The sequence below is a fragment of the Eumetopias jubatus genome, unplaced genomic scaffold (genome assembly GCF_037043125.1).
Source record: "Eumetopias jubatus isolate StellerSeaLion01/CBP00866 unplaced genomic scaffold, mEumJub1_p1.0 scaffold_13, whole genome shotgun sequence".
Classification (NCBI taxonomy): Eukaryota; Metazoa; Chordata; class Mammalia; order Carnivora; family Otariidae; genus Eumetopias; species Eumetopias jubatus.
In genome coordinates, this window is record NW_028274819.1 from 76,145,406 (window position 1) to 76,160,457 (window position 15,052).

A 15,052-nucleotide genomic window follows, 5' to 3' on the forward strand; every position below is an offset into this window, starting at 1 on the left:
TCCATTCATCTATTGATGGACACTTGGGTTGCTTTCATATCTTGGCTATTGTGAATAATGTTGCCATAAACAAGGGGGTACAGATATCTCTTTGATACTCTGTTTTCATTTCCTTTGGGCATATAGTGGGAAGTGGAATTGCTAGATCCATATGTTAGTTCTATTTAATTTTTTGAGGAACCTCCATACTGTTTTCCATAGGGGCTACACCAATATACATTCCTACCAACAATGCAATTTTTGCATTGCTTTTCCAATTTTGAACTTAACATTGTTATACCAATTTTCTTTAACTTGTTGCTATATTAGTGTTCTTTTTGTCATCTATTAATTTTCAAAGATTCTGTATTCTTTTCTTTAGATTTAGCCTTTAAACTTTCTTGAAGAGACTTTCTGCTGTACAGTGGGGTGAGGAGCTACCGGTGAATCAGGAGAGGCCTCAGAGACACAACTCCAACTGAGGAATCTCACTGAACTGCAGGCTGAGTTAGGACTTGACGCAGAGTGCCTGCCCCACTGAGTAATACTCTCTTTCCTTTGGGCACAAAATGCCGACCAGAGTGGCGTCCCCCTGGTGAACTGGCTAGCCTGGAAGAAATATCTTTTCATTTGTTTAAAAGTTCATGTCTGAATTCCTGCCTCACAGATATACCACAGCATTTTTCTCAAAGAAAGAATAGAGAAGCTATTAATCCCCTACCGACTCAGGTATCTAAAACCCAGAGTTGACTGCTTATTATATTGCAGCCATGAAGTCTAAGCACTATGGTCCCCAGAACCCAAGTTATACAGTCCTGACCTTCCACCCAACCACGGAAGAATTCAAGGATTTCAACAAATATATTGCTTACATGGAATCCCAAGGCGCACACCGAGCAGGCCTTGCCAAGGTGATTCCACCCAAGGAATGGAAAGCCAGACAGGCCTACGATGATATCAGTGACATCTTAATAGCCACTCCCCTCCAGCAGGTGGTCTCCGGCCAGGCAGGTGTGTTTACTCAATACCATAAAAAGAAGAAAGCCATGACAGTGGGGGAGTATTGCCATTTGGCAAACAGCAGAAAGTATCGGACTCCACCACACTCGGATTTTGAGGACTTGGAGCGAAAATACTGGAAAACCCGTCTCTACGATTCTCCAATCTATGGCGCTGACATCAGCGGCTCCTTGTTTGACGAAAACACGGAAGAGTGGAACCTCGGACACCTGGGAACCATTCAGGACCTGCTGGAGCAGGAGTGCGGCGTGGTCATCGAGGGCGTCAACACCCCCTACCTGTACTTTGGCATGTGGAAGACCACCTTCGCCTGGCACACGGAGGACATGGACCTTTACAGCATCAACTACCTGCACTTCGGGGAGCCCAAAACTTGGTACGCGGTGCCCCCAGAGCACGGCCAGCGCCTGGAACGCCTGGCCACGGAGCTCTTCCCGGGCAGCGCCCGCGCCTGCGAGGCCTTCCTGCGGCACAAGGTGGCTCTCATCTCGCCCACCGTCCTCAAGGACAACGGGATCCCCTTCAGTCGGATCACGCAGGAGGCTAGCGAGTTCATGGTGACGTTTCCCTATGGCTACCACTCTGGCTTCAACCATGGCTTCAACTGCGCAGAAGCCATCAACTTCGCCACCCCGCGCTGGATCGATTATGGCAAGGTGGCCTCCCAGTGCAGCTGCGGGGAGGCCCGAGTCACCTTTTCCATGGACGCCTTCGTGCGCATCCTGCAGCCCGAGCGCTATGAGCTGTGGAAGCGCGGGCAGGACCGGGCTGCCGTGGACCACACGGAGCCCGCGGCGCAGGGCAGTCGGGAGCTACGCGCCTGGAGGGAGGTGCGCGGCCCCGGGAGAGCCGCGCTGGGCCTGAGGCACCTCCCCCCTCGCCGGGCCCCGCGCGCCCCGCGACCTGTGGCCGCTGGCCGGGGCACCCGCCGCCGCACCGCTCTGCGCCCGGCCTCCGCGCGCCCCTTGCCCGCGCAGAGCTCTTCCTCTGATGCCCAGTCCGGGGCTGTCCCCGCCCGCACCTCCCGGGAGTCTGGCCCCACCCGGCCACCGCCCCCCGACCCCTCTGCCCCAGATCTCCAGCCGCCCACCGGCAGGCGTGGTCCTCCTGGTCGTCGTCCTCGGAAACAGGGTGCTCAGGGGCCTAGCATCCAGGCCCGGGCCAAGAGGCGCCTGTCGGTGGGAACAGGGCACGCAGCTCAGCACTGCAAGGCTCAGCCCCTTCCTGTGGATGGAGGCTGGATGGACAAGCCCGCACTACCGAACCCCGGATTCCAGGTTTATTTTGAGGCTTCTGGGTGCTGTTGTGATCCTGATCTTCAACCCTTAGGGCCCCCAATAGATCCTGATAATCCGATGCACCCTGGCCCGTGCCTGCTATCCCTGGACAGTATTACAGTCAGCTTCTCTGACGGTGTTCCTCTGGCTCCTGCAAATGGAACTCAGAGAAGATTCCCCAGGCATGCTGATGGGGACTGCGGGGCCCCTCTGACCCTCTCTGAGGTTGTAATGATAGACCACACTTATGCCTCTGTGAAGCCGACCCCAGCTCCAGTTGCCAGCATCTCTTGCATCCCTGACTTTGATCCTCTGGGATTGAAGCCAGAGACTGCTGCCCTTTTTGAGTCCTGGTATGTGTTCAGCCCTGATGGAAGATCTTCAGCCTTCGAGCTGTGGACTTTTGAAGATTTTGCCCAATATGGCTGTATCTGACCCTCAACCCCAGGAAGCACAGAAGCTTCCAGATAAGCAACAATTCCAGACTGGACCTGTGCCAGTAGAGGTGCTTTGTCTTCTAGAAAAGACACATTACCAAAGATGCCAGAGACTTTCTCCTGCTAGGACAACCAGGACTCCCAGCGAGTGGCTCCCAACAGCTGCTCACAGAATGTTGTAGCATCTTTCAGGGAATCTCAGCCCACCCCTGAATATTGAAAGGTCTGTGGTCTCTGCCTTGGCCTAGATGCCACTGTTGCTGGTTGTTTCTGAGGTCACCCCCAGGGTATCTGCCCCTACAGTAATTTGGGGTAACATTGGATGTTGCTGAGAATATGACCGAGCCCCTTGGTCCTCATATTGCATCTGGGCTTCTGAGTCACCGATCGTGGCTTCCTCTAGGCATTGCTACGGCCACAACTGAGCCCCGGGAGCTCCTCACGCTTCTGCAGCTCCGACACACCCCATCTCCCAGGCCACTGCTCATGCTGCAACAAGACCTCATTGAGTCTGTCAGCCAACTCTGCCTCAGGGATGCTTTTAACTTTATTGATGTTTCTTAAAGTTGCTATCTATAGTGTGTATCTGCAAAGCAAAGAAATGTTAAAATCCTTAAAATATATATTTTAAAATATATTTAAAACAAGACAACAGGTCCAAAATGGAGGGTCTTGTGCTAAGCCCCATATCACGAAACAGAGACTTAATTGGAGTTTAAGTTCTCTCAGAAATGGAGGTTTAAACCAGCTAATCGGGAATCGCCTGACCAGTACCAGTTAGGTTATCTGCCTGTTGGACTCTGCCCAGCTTTTAAGTAACCCTGCAATACCCAACCCAATTTTTTGCGTAGTATAACTTCCTCATTCCTGTTCCCTTCTGCCTATGAAAGTCATTCATTTTGGAGCTCCTTTCTATCTGCTAGATTGGATGCTGCATGACTTGAATTGATTTCTGCTCAAATAAACCCTTAAAATTTTTACCACGCCTGTTTTTAACAGTCTGAAACTGAGTGATTCAGAATAGTTAAAAGAACAGACAAAACTATGCCAAACAAAATACAAGCAGAGAGCAGGAGTCATGGGTCTTAATATCAGACAAAGTAGAGATGGGTTAGCCTGGTGATGGGTATTAAAGAGGGCACGTTCTGTGTGGAGCACTGGGTGTTATACACAAACAATGAATCATGGAACACTACATCAAAAACTAATGAGGTAATGTATGGTGATAACATAACAATAAAAAAATTTAAAGAAAAAAATCAGACAAAGTAGAATTGAAACTAAAGGGTACACAGAAAGGCTTTTTATCATGCCAATGGCTAAATTTCACCATGAACATACAGCCGTCACGAATATCCATGCAACTTTGACAAACTATAAATTACTTTTTAGATGAAAAGCAGATTTTAAAACATAGAACAAGTTGAAAGAATCACATCAAAATAGGAGAATTTTGTGATACTATGATTTATAATAAGAAATAGACATTTGGTCTTCATCCCCGTTTCTGGCATAGAGCTCCTAAAACCCTTGGAATCTTATAAGAAATAAGAATGATAAAGGTGTCTTTTGTTATGTTAGTGATGTGATTTTTGGAATGCCCCTAGGTCACCTAAATGTGCCTAACCAGAGAAACCAACCTTGTCATGAGAGGGTTGGACCTTTTAATCCCACTAGCTTGACCTCCAGGGAAGGGATGAGAGGCTAGAGCTTGAATCAATCTTCGATGGCCAATGATTTAACCAATCAGGCCTAGGTAATGAAGTCTCCCTAAAAGTCCGAAAGGACTTGGTTTGGAGAGCTTCTGAGTTGGTGAATACATTGGGGTGCTGGGAGAGGGCAAGGAAGCTCTGCACTCCTTTCTTATACCTTGCCCTATGCATCTTTTCTATCCGACTGTTCCTGAGTCATATCGTTTTATAAAGCACTGGTGACCTAGTAAGTAAAATGTTCTCTGCATTTTGTGAGCCATTCTAGCAAATTAATCAAGCCGAAGGAAGGGGTAGAGGGAACCTCTGGTTTATAGCTAGTTGGTCAGAAGTACAGGCAAGTGCGCGGGGGGTTGGATGGGGGAGCAATGCAGGGGGTGCAGCAGTCTTGACCTTTAACTTGTAGGACCTGATGTTATCTCCAGGTAGATAGTTTTTTTGTTGTTGTTGTTACAGGATTTTAGTGCCTGGGTTCTCCGTTGCACCACTTCAAAGAATGAAGAGATAGACCAGATGAAGAGTGGTGGACAGCAAAGCAAAGCTTATTGAGCAAGAGTACAAAGTTCCCAGAGAAGGAGGGAAGCCTGAGTGGGTTGCCCCTGGAGTTTCTAAGTTTAGGGAGTTTTATGAGCTCTTTTGCAGAACTTTCTTAAGCAATCAGGGTGTGCTGAGTCATGCCAATCAGGGCTTTGTTCGCATATCTATCTACTTATTGGGTTAATGTCCATGTGCTGATGGCCCCTTTTTGCTGACATCTGGGGGCTTATGTCTTAACTGCCCCTTGCCCATGACATTGACAAATGCTTTTGTGGTTAATTGTCTTATTTTAGGAGGTTTTACAAAAGTCATTTCTGCAAATGCTGCAAAGCAGAATATCCATGTGGTCCTGTCTAAGCTGCAAAAGAGGATGTCAGTGCTGTTTTATTTTAGCTGTCCCGACTCCGTATTTTTTTGTTGGGGACCCAGGCTCTGACTCCCTAACTTTTCAATTGCCTCCTAACAGTTTCAGAATTGAGTTGAGTTCTCCGACATCCTGTTGGTGTTCTGAGCATTGGTGGTGGTGCTGGTGTGGAGAAACTGGAACACCACATTGGAATTGGGTGTTCAGAATCCCCTTTACCTTACCTAGTGCAAGACAGAAAAAATGGACAAATGTAAGGATGTCAAAAACTTAAACAGCATTAATAATAGGCAGAACTTATGTACCTGGTAATAGAGAATGATTGTTTTTGTCAAGTGCCAATGGATCAATCACAAAAATTGACAATATATTAAGGTGAAAAAAAGCATCAACACATTCCAAAAACAAAGTAAGAAAAAACCCTTAGTGATTATTACACAATAACACTAGAAATTAGGAGTGCCTGGGTGGCTCAGTCGGTTGGGCATCTGACTCTAGATTTTGGCTCAGGTGGTGATCTTTGGGTCCTGGTATGGGGCTGCACTGGGCTCCATGCTGGGTGTGGGGAGTCTGCTTGAGAATTCTTTCCCTCTCCTTCTGCACCGCCCCCCCCCCGCTCACAAGCTCTCTCTCTAAAAAATAAAAAACAAAAACAAAAAACCTAGAAATTAATTTTTTAAATCAGAAAATATAGAGGTCCTTTTTCCTGGAAAGCTAAAAATTCTTAGTTGAATGACTTGATCTGAGCCATATTTCCAGGAAACAAGGAAACAGAATAAATATTGGTTAATTATATGACCTCTTGGGTCAGACTGACTGATTTTGAAACCTAGCTTCACTCTTACCACAAAGTGTGACCTTGGCAAATTACTTAACGGTGATGACTCAGTTTCCTTAACTGTAAAACAGGGACGCTAACAGCACCCACTTCATATGATTGGTATGTTGGTTCTATGACTTAATACTTGTAAAGTGCTAAGATGGATGCCTGGGACCCAAAAATCATTATTGGAGTGTTGTTAGTTAAAAATGAATGAAATACACATAGGAATATGTGAGATTCAGTTAAAATAGTATTAAGGAAAATTTACGGCCTTAAATATTTTTATCAATAAAAAATTTTTTATAGAGTTTTTTTTAAGATTTTATTTATTTGAGAGAGAGAGAGTACAGAGTGAGAGAGAAAGAGAGAGCACGCAAGCACGAGCAGGGGGCAGAGACAGAGGGAGAGGGAGAAGCAGACTCCCCACGGAGCAGGGAGTCCGAGGCAGGACCCGATCCCAGGACCCTGGCATCATGACCCGAGCCGAAAGCGGACGCTCAATCGACTGAGCCACCCAGGTGCCCTTTTATCAAAGAACTGAAAGAAAAAAATACCTAGATTAAATATCACTCTCATAAAGTTAGAGAAAAAACGAAGGAAGTAGCAAGAAGGAATTTATAACATTAATTGATGAGTAAGAAAAATATAAAATAACTAATAAATCATCAGAAAGATCGGATAATATGGATAATTTTCTAGGAAAAATTAATTGAAACTGATTTCAAAAAAGAAAGAAAATCTAAAAACATAAATTTCTACGTAGGAAATATAGAAACATATCAAAAAATCTGCCTCTTCAAAAATCATTAGTGCCAGATAATTTTTTACAGCATAATGATGAGAACTTTACAAAGCAGATATTTCCATATCTTCTAAGGCATTCAAAAAGAAGAAAAAATTCAAAGGTTTTTTTAAAAGATTATTTATTTGAGAGAGAGAGAGAGAGAGAGAGAGAGGGAGCGCACGCGTGGGCGCCAGAGCATGCACGAGCTGGGGGGGGAGGGGCAGAGGCAGAGGGACAGGCAGGCTCCCTGCTGAGCAGGGAGCCTGACCCTGGGCTTGACCCCAGGACCCTTAGATCATGACCTGAGCTGAAGGTGGATGCTTAACCGACTGAGCTACCCAGATGCCCCGAAAAAATTCAAAGTTTTAAAACAAGCACAACATTGATAGAAAAACCTAATAAATTGCATAATGAGAGCAAATAATAGGCAGATGTTCTTTATGAAAATCCATGCAAAAGTTTTAAATTAAAATTAGCTAAGACAATGTAACTACATTATAAAAATAACATAATGACTAAATGGGGTTTATTGTAGGAAGGCAATAATGGTTTAAAATAAGAAAATCTGGTAATATAACTTACCTTATTAATAGTTCCAAGAAAAAAAGTTATATGACCATTTTCATGGATGCTGTTACCCATTTGACAAAATTTAACACTCCATCTTGTTTTAAACACACCCCCACATATAAATCAATGAATAAACCCTTCCTTAAAATGAAAGCATTTTCTCTATCTAGTTAGCTATTTTAGCCCCAAAGCCAGCATTTTACTGAAGATAGAAATATTTGAGACATTTCTACCAGCAATTAAAATAGAATTAGAGGTATAAACCAATGCAAAATATTAGAACTTGAAGTGATGGAAGGAAAATGACAAAATTAGTCATCTTTTTTTTTTTTTTAAGTAGGTATGATTAAATACCTGGAAAACCCAAGGAGGAGGCTAGTTAAATCTTTTTTTTTTTTCCCCTCTTACTTTACCTTAGCAGGGCTCTGTGCACCCAGATTTTACTTCTTGAGAGAAGAATTCAATCAAAACTTTGTTGTTCATCTAAGATGAGTAGCAAAAAGGAGAGAAACTTGACCTCTGATATCATGACCTGAGCTGAAACCAAGAGTCAGGCGTTTAACCAACTGAGCCACCCAGGCACCCCACTTCCTTTTGATTCTCTTAATAACATTTTCTTTAGTTTACTTTATTGTAAGAAGTTAGTATATAATACAAATAACACAAAATATTTGTTAATTGACTATGTAATCAGTAAGGCTTCTGGTCAACAGTAGGTTATTAGTTAAGTTTTGGGGGAGTCAAAAGTTATATTCAGATTTTCAACAGTTTGTTACCCCTAAACTCCACATTGTTCAAAGGTGTACTGTATTTTAAACTTTCTACCTTTTCCAGAACTTCCATTTTATCACTCCTCTCATCTTTAGGCAGATGACCTTAATCCCTACTTACTGATGAAGTTTCCCGAATTATCTCGGAACTTCTGCAACACTCTATAATAGCTTACTGAACACAGACAATATGCCAGGAACCATACCAAGCATCAAGATCAGCAGTTCATTTAATACAAAAAATCACCCTATGTGGTAGAGGGTATTGTTATTCTCATTATATAGATGAAGAAATAAAATTATAGAAAAGTTGGATAAAATGCTTAAAGTCACCATTTAGGAGGTATTGGGGTCAATATTCAAATCCAACCTGTCAATTAGTGTTAATTCTGCACTTGTCTTATTTTCCCCATGGAAATAAACATCTTTTGATTCATTTTTGCATTCTCCATTGAACTTATCTTGATGCCTTAAGCATTGTAGTCCCTCAGTTCATATTTATTTGAGTCACTGATTTAGTGCAGTCATTTAGCTAGAGTTTTTCATCTCTCTCCTGATCAAAAATTTCTCTGGGTCCTTACTTTTCTACCTTTTTGTAACTTTTAATTTTTTAAAAAGATTTTATTTATTTATTTGATAGAGAGAGCGAGAGAGCACAAACAGGGGGAGCAGGAGAAGCAGAGGGAGAAGTAGGCTCCCCGCTGAGCAGGGAGCCCGATGTGGGGCTCCATCCCAGGACCCCGGGACCACGACCTGAGCTGAAATCAGACGCCTAACCATCTGAGCCACCCAGGCACCCCAGTGGCTTTTAATTTTAATTCTATCTTGATTTACAATGAGGAGCCATGGGATTAGCTTAGGATACAGATGATTGAATTAAAGTGTTATGGCAGGGTTCCTGGATGGCTCAGTCAGTTGAGCCTGTGACTCTTGATCTCAGGTCCTGAGCTCAAGCCCCTCTTTGGGCATAGAGCTTACTTAAAAAATAAAAATAAAATAAATAAAATGTTATTGGCTTATCACCCCATTACTTTTCATTTTGAAAATGGCTCCAGTGAGAAAGCACTTTATGGGTCTGGGATTACCTTATTTGAAATCAGGATTTCAGATCAATGGAAGATAAGCTATGTATTATTTTTTTTTCTTGTTAAATGTGTGAAATTGATGGAAAGGGAGAACTTTCTCTGTTAAAAGTTCAAAGCTTTTGCTTTTCAGTCGTGGAAACATTTTCTAATTTTTGCGTTGGAAATCATTATAGATGGGGTTTCTATTTCTCCTGGATTAAAAATGAATATATATATAATTAAATAAAATTGAATGTATATATATGTATATATATATACATATATATACACATACATTGAGTAATTGTTTCATGGGTGGTAGTTTTGCCATGTTGTCACGTTAAAAGTTTTAAAGACGGGCGCACCTGGGTGGCTCAGTCGGTTAAATGCCTAACTCTTGGTTTCGGCTCAGATTGTGATCTCAGGATCTTGAGATCAAGCCCCAGCCCTGGCTTTGCGCTGGGCGTGGAGCCCGCTTAAGATTCTCTCTCTCCTGCTCCCTGTGCCCCCCCTCCCTGCTCTCTCTCTCTCTCAAATAAAATAAATAAATAAAATCTTTTAAAAAAAGTTTTAAAGACAGATTTACCAGGCAGTCTTTATTTTAGGGGAAACTGAAGGAGTAGACCAGAGTTTGACATGAATGATTTTGAAGGATATCGAGGGATTGGTTGAGAACAGTGCTGAGTGAATTCAATACATAGAGCCATCAATTCATGCTGCTTCATATTTTGAGGTTGCATTCAAAGAGGAAAGCATATTTCTGGATCTTGGAAAATGCTCATGTGAAATCAGGATTGTATATTATTGGACAATCGCCTGTTTATTCCTCCACCTTTGTTCTTTAAAAACAAAGAAACAAACATGTAAGAGATTAAGGCAAGAACTATTTACATTTGAAATGTATAAAATTTTTAAATCTTTACTTTTTATTTTGGTGATTAAGAACACTTTAAAATATTTTATCAAATCTTCACACTATTAAGGTATATGGGTTTTTGTACCTTTTCATCTTCAGGTTTGAAAGAAATATTTTTACCCCAAATAGTTTTTTTTTTTTTTTAGTGAGATGATAACAAACTGAGTTACTAGCAGTGAAAAAGAACATTTTGGAGTCTGATGGATCTGCTGACAACAGAATTATATTGGAGCTGATTGAATAAAATTATTCTTTGAGTTATGTCTATGTTCAATAATATTTTTTGATTGAAATGCCAGTCAAAAAATATCCCATTTCCTTTTGTGCAAGAAATTGCTGAAAATAGGATTTAGTTCCTGAAGGAATTGGCAGGCTGGGAGGTATTCTTGTTGGCTAAAGAGTTCAAGTTAGAATTGGTGGTGGTTGGTGACATACATGAGAGGTTTTATCATTGTAGTAAATAATACTTATGTTTATACAGGGGGAGTGGGAGAGGGAGAAGCATGCTTCCCGCCAAGCAGGGAGCCTGATGCAATGCGGGGCTCAATCCCAGGACCCTGGGACCATGATCTGAGCCGAAGGCAGATTCTTAACGACCGAGCTACCCAGGCGCCCCATATACGATTGTGGTTTCATGTGGAACTCCAGTAACTTCGGCTATATCCAGAACAGAGCTTGGGATTTAAGACTCTGAGACTTAATTCATTTGAAACCATAGCATCTCAGGAACATGGCGTCTAGAATCTAAGCTTTACAATAATGAAATTGCACCCAGTCGTGAAAAATATTTCAATATTTCAGAAATACGTTGCTTACATGGAACACGCAGCCCAGACACAGGCCCAGAAGAGGCCAGGCTGAGAAACGGGAAACCAGAAACGTCCGATACCGCTGCAATAGCCACTCCTGTCCAGTAGGGGGCGTGAGGAGGGGAGTCTGTTCACTAAACACCCCGAAAGAAAAGGCGGGGCTGTGGGAAAGCCCTGCCAGCTGGAGGGGAAAAGCTTAACTATCAGATCCAGGCATAGGTGGGGTATGATGATTTGGAGCGAAAATATTTGAAGAAACTTATACAAACGACCAAAATTATAGCATTAAAAGTCAATGGCTCTTTATACGATCAAAACTCTGAAAGCTGGGAACCAGCGGGAGTGCGGCAGCCGGGAGCTGAGGGCCTGGAGGGAGGTCTGCCCCGAATCTCTACCCAGCTGCCCAGCTGGCATTCAGGGTCGTCGTCAGTCATCGTCCTCGGGAACAGGGGCTCAGGAGTCGGCTGCCCCGGCCCGGCCCGGGGCCAGGATGCGTCTCGGTGGGCACAGTGTGCACAGCTCCGGAACCCGGAGCCTAGTCCCGCCCCAGGACAGTGCTGGGGACCTGAGCCCTGCAACCTGTCCTCGTGCTAAGGCTTCCACAACTCACAGTCCTTGAACGGCCCGTCCCTTCCAGCCCTTCCTGGTTTGCCTCCTTTGTGCCACCGCTTGACGCTGTTAACATCTTCATTCCAGCTCTGGGCCAAACTGGAGTTTGCAAAAAGCTATTAGTTTCTGACAGAGTTCTCCAAAAACGCTCCTGAACGCTGCTGAAGTCTGGATCCCTGGCAATTAGTAGCATAATTTCCTGATTTCCTTTGCACCTCTGAGCTTGCTGTGGTCAAAAAGATTAGGCTTGGCATCAACCAGGTTCAGATCCTAGCTCTGTCACTCCCTAGAAGTTACAGGAACTTGAGCAAGTTAATTCATCCTCTCAACATTTTCTCTTGATTGCCTCTGTAGGGACCCTGTGAGAATATGGGTTCTGCATCACCTTTGGAAAAGTCTGGGTCAGAATAAGAAAGATTTTAGGTGAGCACTCTTAGAAGAAAAATAGAAGAGAAAGTCCAAAGGAGACCTATAATTACCATCTGGGAAAGTCAGATGAATGACATTAAGACAAGAGCTTGGTAAGGCACTGAAAGCATGTGAGTTTGTGTGTGTGTGTGTGTGTGTGTGTGTGTGTATTGCCTCCTTCTGCTCTCCTGCAGCCTTAAGGAGTGAAGCCTTTGTTTTCCTGGAGCAGCTAGGAAATAGGGAGGTAGATTTTCTCTTTCTCCAGCCAGGCTTGGAGACAGAAGAATGAGATAGTGTGGCCATGAAGAGGCGGGGAGATGGGCCTTAGTCCCTGGGATGCACGGAAGACAAGAAAGGAGACTTGGGGAAGCCTTGCCTGGGTCTAGAGGGATCTGGGAAACTTAGCTACAGCAAAGGCTCTGTGCTTTTCCTCATCAAATGCTGGCGAGGACATTCAGAGCAGGACTTGTTTCTCTAAACATACAACCAGAATTGTGGAGTGAGGCTCTGGTGTCTGGAAATGCCCAGTGGGGGGGGGCTGTGTGGGCTTTGCCTGCCTCCTGTTTGGGCTTCTGGTGTAAGATGGGCCCCAGGACAGTAGGTGACACAACATCTTTGGGGCCCTGAGACTTGCCGTTGGCCAAGGAAGACGGTCGGTCCTGTGGGTAGAGAAAATTCCGTAGTAATTGGAGTTACACGGGACATCGTACAGCATGTGACATACAACTTTAAAAGATATAAGGCACTACAGTGAGGACGCCAAGAAGGGAGTTGGAGTTGCTGGACTGGATCCTCAGACGGGCGGCTGGCAAATGAAAGGCACTGTAGTGAGACCCTAGTCCTGGAGAGCATAACGCTTTCTATTCCGGCTTCTCCCACTGCTTGCTTCCCCTGCCCCTCTGCATTTGTGCACCTGCTGGCCCCTTCAGCCCTCCCACCAGTAAACCCAGAACATGAGGCCGGTTCAAGTTGGTTGTGACAATTGAGTCTGGTTGCCTGGGCCACTCCGCACGGCGTCGCTGTGGCCTGACTCCAGACCTGCCGAGGCTCGTCTTCCTCACCACCACAGACAGTGACTCCCCTGGGCGATCCCGGGGAACATCGGGACTCTGCTTGTCCATTACAAATGGCCTTCTGTCCTTGGTCTGGGAAATTCTGGGAAGGCTGTCACTCTGGAGAGTAATCAGCAATCTCTATTCATTCCTCTTCCCTACTTCCTCCCCTGTAGCTACTGACTTTTCTTTTGATGGTAAAGGAGAGAAACAATCGTGCTGTTGAGGTGGCTTTATGTTTTCCCTCCATCCACAAACTCAGTTCATTGATATACCGGCTCTGGCTGCATCTGTGCAAAGCTGATTATGAAGCATGGTGTATTCAAACTTTTCCCTAGTCACTGTTTTTCCCTTGCCAGCAGTGACTGAGAGGGGAGAACCGGTCTTAGAGTCAGAGAATGTCATTTGGACCTGTGCTTTGCCACTTCTAGTCGGCGACCTGCAGCAAGCACTCACTGATGTTCTCTGCACCAACATTACAGAGCAAGATTTCTGTGCAATGCTGCGGGATGTTCTTGCACTGCTCAGTTCACTTGGATGTGCATCATACACCCTCGCTGCCTCTAGAGCAAGCACGGGGCCAAGGACACGCTCTCGGATGCTCTTTCTAAGCTGCGCGGTTCTACCGCTTCCCTCATCAGTACCCTCACAGGCTTACCCATGACTTTTCTTTTTCTTAATTAATGGACTTTATTATTATTTTTTTTGGAGTAGTTCACAGCAAAATGAAGCAGAAAGTACAGAGACTCCCCTTCCCAGCCTCCTCCACCAGCATCCACACCAATGTGGTAGAGTTGGTAGAATTGATGAAACTGTGGGCAGCTGGGTGGCTCAGTCAGTTAAGTGTCTGCCTTTGGCTCAGGTCATGATCTCGGGGTCCTGGGATCGAGCTCTGTGTCAGGCTCCCTGCTCAGCGGGGCGTCTGCTTCTCCCTTCCCTCTGCCCCTCCTCCCATTCATGTGCATGCTCTCTTTCTCTCTCTCAAATAACTAAATAAATAAAATCTTAAAAAAAAATTGATGACTCTGCACTGACATATCATTATCACCCAAAGTCCATAGTTACATAGTTTTATTAGGGTTCACTCTTGGAGGTGTTCATTCTGACAAATATATAATGACATGTATCTACCCTTATAGCGCTGCACAGAATAGTTTTACTGCCTAAAAATTCTCTGTGCTCGGCCTGTTCCTCTCTTCCTCCTCCCAAACCCCCAGCAACCACTGATCTTTGTACTGACCTCATCATTTTGCCCTTTCCAGAATGTCATCTAGTTGAAATCATACAGTATGTAGCCTTTTCAGATTTGGCTTCTTTCACTTAGTCGTATACATTTAAGTTTCCTCCATGTCTTGTGGCTTTATACCTCCTTTCTTTTTAGTGCCAAATCATATCCCATTGTATGAATATGCCATTGTTTATTTACCCACTCACCTACTGAAGGACATCTTCTAAGTTTTGGCAATTATGAGTAAAATTACTCTAAAGATTCTCGTGCAAGTTTTTGTGTAGATGGACTTTTTTTGGCTCATTGGGGTAAACACCAAGGAATGCAGTTGCTGGATCACATGGTAAAAGTATATTTAGTTTTGTAAGAAAATGCCCAACTCTCCTCCACCCATTATTTTTCCTGGTAGAAAACTTATTTTTTTTTTCTCATGATCTGCCACATATTTGTACAAAAGGTCACATGTGCATGTTTGCGAATTCCACTCCTTGTCATGTTTGGCCTTGTTGTAATGTTACCAAGGCAAGGTCAAGATTTCATCCAGGCTCACGAACCAGAAGACCCAATGTTTATTCAGACTCCTACACTGATGTGTTGAGTAATCTGTCAATGAATTGGCTCTTTCCTCTGGCTCTCCACTTCCCTCCTTAGGCAAAGGGGGCTGTTAGCACATTGCACCTGCCCTGGAGGCCGCCC

At 44.3% G+C, this 15,052-nt stretch overlaps 1 protein-coding gene across 1 annotated transcript; it reads left to right on the top strand.

Annotated features, from left to right (window-relative positions):
• Positions 1-746: 746 nt before the first annotated feature.
• LOC114221556 (lysine-specific demethylase 4D-like) lies at positions 747-2,711 on the top strand. The gene has a single exon (XM_028119631.1). The coding sequence runs from the start codon at positions 750-752 to the stop codon at positions 2,709-2,711; it is 1,962 nt and encodes a 653-aa protein (XP_027975432.1). The 5' UTR covers positions 747-749.
• The last annotated feature ends 12,341 nt before the right edge of the window (positions 2,712-15,052 follow it).

Bases quoted from the DNA above. Each gene is read 5' to 3' on its own strand.
- LOC114221556 (XM_028119631.1), top strand. From the start codon at position 750: ATGAAGTCTAAGCACTATGGTCCCCAGAACCCAAGTTATACAGTCCTG.